This window comes from Eleutherodactylus coqui, chromosome 8 (assembly GCF_035609145.1).
Source record: "Eleutherodactylus coqui strain aEleCoq1 chromosome 8, aEleCoq1.hap1, whole genome shotgun sequence".
In the NCBI taxonomy this organism is placed as follows: domain Eukaryota; kingdom Metazoa; phylum Chordata; class Amphibia; order Anura; family Eleutherodactylidae; genus Eleutherodactylus; species Eleutherodactylus coqui.
The window spans coordinates 181770421-181774068 of NC_089844.1; the positions used below are offsets into that span (position 1 = coordinate 181770421).

Sequence of the window (3648 nt, forward strand, 5' to 3'; positions counted from 1 at the left end):
CGTGTCGTGGGCGGGGCTAGGACGTGAGCTGAGAGAAATCCTGCCTTTTCATGTCTCTTACTACCATCGAGAGCGCGCACACAGAAGAGGGAGAGCGCAGAGCATTGTGGGAAGGCAGCACTGAGGCGCCATCTTTGAAAGCTGCAGTGAAGATCAGAATCTAAGGTAAGAAACTGACATTGCAGCTGATCTGCCGGCCGGTTTGAGCCCCTGTATGCTGTCTGTTACTATCCTTACTGAAAGGGAAGCAGCAGCATTATAAAAATTTTTACCCTGTGTGGCCGGACAAACCCTTTAAGTTTTTGGACTCTTCTACTGATTATGCCATGTTTTTGAAGTGCAATCAAACATCAAAGTCAACAGAGCCCTTGCCAGTTCAGATATTTGATTTGTTTCAGCTTAAGCACACCTAATGAAGCCATTAATTAGTTGCATCAAGCGTGCTTAAGACAACACTTAATTTGCAAATGTGGGATTTTATGAGGGATTCTATTCAGGCAGTTGAATAATTCTGGGACTGCAGAAGTTATTAAAGTGACCTTTTTTGGTTGATTTGGAGAAACCGCTTGTTGTAATAGTTGTGTTGAGCTATTACATTTATATAATTTTTGCAAACAACTGAATGTTTGTAATTTACAAAGGGGGTTGAAAAATTTTGATAACAACTATGAGAGTGTTGGTGTTTTGTATGCCTTTATTTTTTGTGCAATTTAGGTTTTATTTCTACATGTCAAAAGTTGGAAAATTGTCTTTGTTACCAGAGGTGCAAAATGTCCAAAAATCCTGAAAAAGAGTTAAAATATACATATGATGTTTAATAAAATGTACACAAAGAAGGAGTTATAACTTCAATAAAAATATAAAATCTGAATGTTTATAAATAATATTTCCCAACTAATCAACATTATCTGAATAGTTTACAAATTTCTTCTTTTCAGAATGCATTTGAAAAATGAGACAATACTTAAAAAATTTATTTTTCTTGGACTTTCCAGTGACCCAAAGACACAAGTTGCACTTTTTATTATCTTTACATCAGTGTATACAATTATTTTGATTGGAAACTTTCTCATCATTGTTCTAGTCCTGACAGATGCCAACCTTCACACTCCTATGTATTTCTTCCTTTCAAACCTGTCTTTTCTGGATCTGTGTTTTTCTACTTCTACTCTACCAAGGATGTTGAAGGATTTATTGTCAGTAAATAAAGTCATCTCTTATAGTGAATGTGTAGCACAAATGTACATTTCCCTGTCTTTAGGAGCATCTGAATGTGCTCTGCTTGCTGTTATGGCCTATGATCGTTATGTGGCTATATGTTATCCACTCCATTACACCACCATTATGAGTAAGATGGTCTGTGTTAGACTGGCAGTCGGTACATGGATGTGTGGATTCTTTCTGTCTGCTTCCCTTGTAACTCTCACACTTAATGTTAACACGTGTGGACACAATGTAATAAATCACTTTTTATGTGAAGTGACAGAAGTATTGTCACTGGGGTGTGAGAACATTATAATAGTGGAATTAATCTTTTATATTGTTGGCATAATTGTTCTCCTGATTCCAGTAACATTTATTGTAATATCTTATGTTAATATTATTCAAAATATCTTAAAAATTGCATCATCATCTGGGCGGAGGAAGGCTTTTTCCACATGTGGATCTCATACGATGGTTGTGGCAATCTTTTACGGATCAGCAATGGCTTCCTACATGAAACCTAGATCGAGTTCCCTACCTGGCACTGATAAAGTGATTGCTATATTTTATGCAATTGTCACACCGATGTTAAATCCCATGATTTATACCCTGAGAAACAATGATGTGAAAGCTGCATTTGTAAAATTGTTAAGAAAATGATAGTTTTATGATACTATTATGTCTGATAATAATGATAATGATGAATAAAGAAAAGATCCTGCTATGGTCAACATCAGGATCTTTATTAAAAAAAAAAACTGAATTACTTATTTTAGTTGCACAAAAACAGGTGATCTGGACTAATGTGATAAAAGCCAGGTTGGAAAAATCTATACTAAATGCAAAATGCTGACTCTGTAAAAGGAAATGTTGGTAAAACAAATGACCACATATTCAGCTGTTTAAAAAAAATACACAGACTGAGTACAAACAAAAACATAATTCTATGGCAAATGCAAAAAATGGGGTCTCAATGGATCACCAGCATTATATTGTAACCAATCTCAACACAACCTTTTTCATAAGCTGAAAACCTTAGTTTGGTTCCCTTAAAAGTAACCTTTATTGATATACAATAAAATGTATTACAGCAACAATGAATTGTTGTAGTCTATCCAGTTAAGCTTGTCTTAGTTTATCTGACAGGATCTTATCTTTCATGCTGGCAGTTTATGCAGGGATCCAATAACTTGCTAAATTTACAGTATATAGTACTGCCTTTCTACATGGTAACGCTCACCATTTGCACCATCCGTTATAGTTTTGACCCTGACATTTGGGCATAATTACCAAGGCAGGATAGTGTCTCATTTTTAAACTGGTTTAATCTAATGACTTCCGCTTAGTCACACTGCATTGAAATTTTTTTAATTCATTGTTGTTGTTATATATTTTTTGCATATCAATAAAGGTTATTTTTTAAGGTGGATTAACTTTGGATTTCAGCTTATAGCAAATGCTGTTGTGGGATTGGTTACAATTCTTTGGCAAAAATAAATCAATGGACCCTCTGAAAAACTACCATCTGCCCACAACAAAGAACTAATGCAAATATAATCACGAAAAGGTAGATCAAAATAAAGCAGTAAAAATGCTCTTGGATTCCCATACAAACAGTATTGAATTCATGCTAGACCACAATTCTTTCATATTTGAAAATAACTATTTCCTTCAGACTTGAGGGACTGCCATGAAGTTCAGGTTCATGCCCAGCTATGCCAATTTATATATGGGCTATTGGTTGGACACACACATCTTCCACATTTGCGTTGCTTGGCCAGGCCTGGTCCTCTGAAAATGAATCATAGATGCCATCTTCTTTGTCTGGAAAGGCGACCAAAGATCCCTTGAAAAATTGGCAGATATTGACAATAATGACTTTCATCTAGTTCACCCCTAATGAGAGTGAAGTTAATGTCAATTTTTTGGATGTGACTACAGATGAGCGAGCACCAAAATGCTCGGGTGCTCGGTACTGGAGTCAAACTTTTCGTAATGCTCAAGAGCTCATTTTGAGTTACGGACCCCATTGAAGTCAATGGGGGACTCAAGCATTTTTGTATGGGACCAATGCTCTGCATGAAGAGGTTGTGGGAAACCCCTGAAAACATCAGAAAGTCATGGAAATATTACAGAAACAGATAGGGAACAGCAGGGGCAGCATGCATAGGTGCATCTGGGGCTCCCAGGTCGCACTATGAAGTTAAATTGGGGGCAAAAGCCCTGCGGTTCCCCCCTAACGATTTACTTGGGACAGATCATAAGCAGCAAGGCACATGCGCTGGCACATCTTAGCTAAACACCACACCAGCTGAAAGCAAAGACTATCACCACCTGGGGGTGACACCGCTGCCTCTTCTGCTGGGTTACACGCTGGCATTGCTCTCCAACCCCCTGCACGAGCCTGTGTCAACAGTGCACACAAAATTTTCCATGCACAGCGTT

At 37.4% G+C, this 3648-nt stretch overlaps 1 protein-coding gene across 1 annotated transcript; it reads left to right on the plus strand.

The window, feature by feature from the left end:
- The first annotated feature begins 939 nt into the window (after positions 1–939).
- On the plus strand, positions 940–1863 carry LOC136577712 (olfactory receptor 2D3-like). The gene has a single exon (XM_066577629.1). The coding sequence runs from the start codon at positions 940–942 to the stop codon at positions 1861–1863; it is 924 nt and encodes a 307-aa protein (XP_066433726.1).
- Positions 1864–3648: the final 1785 nt, after the last annotated feature.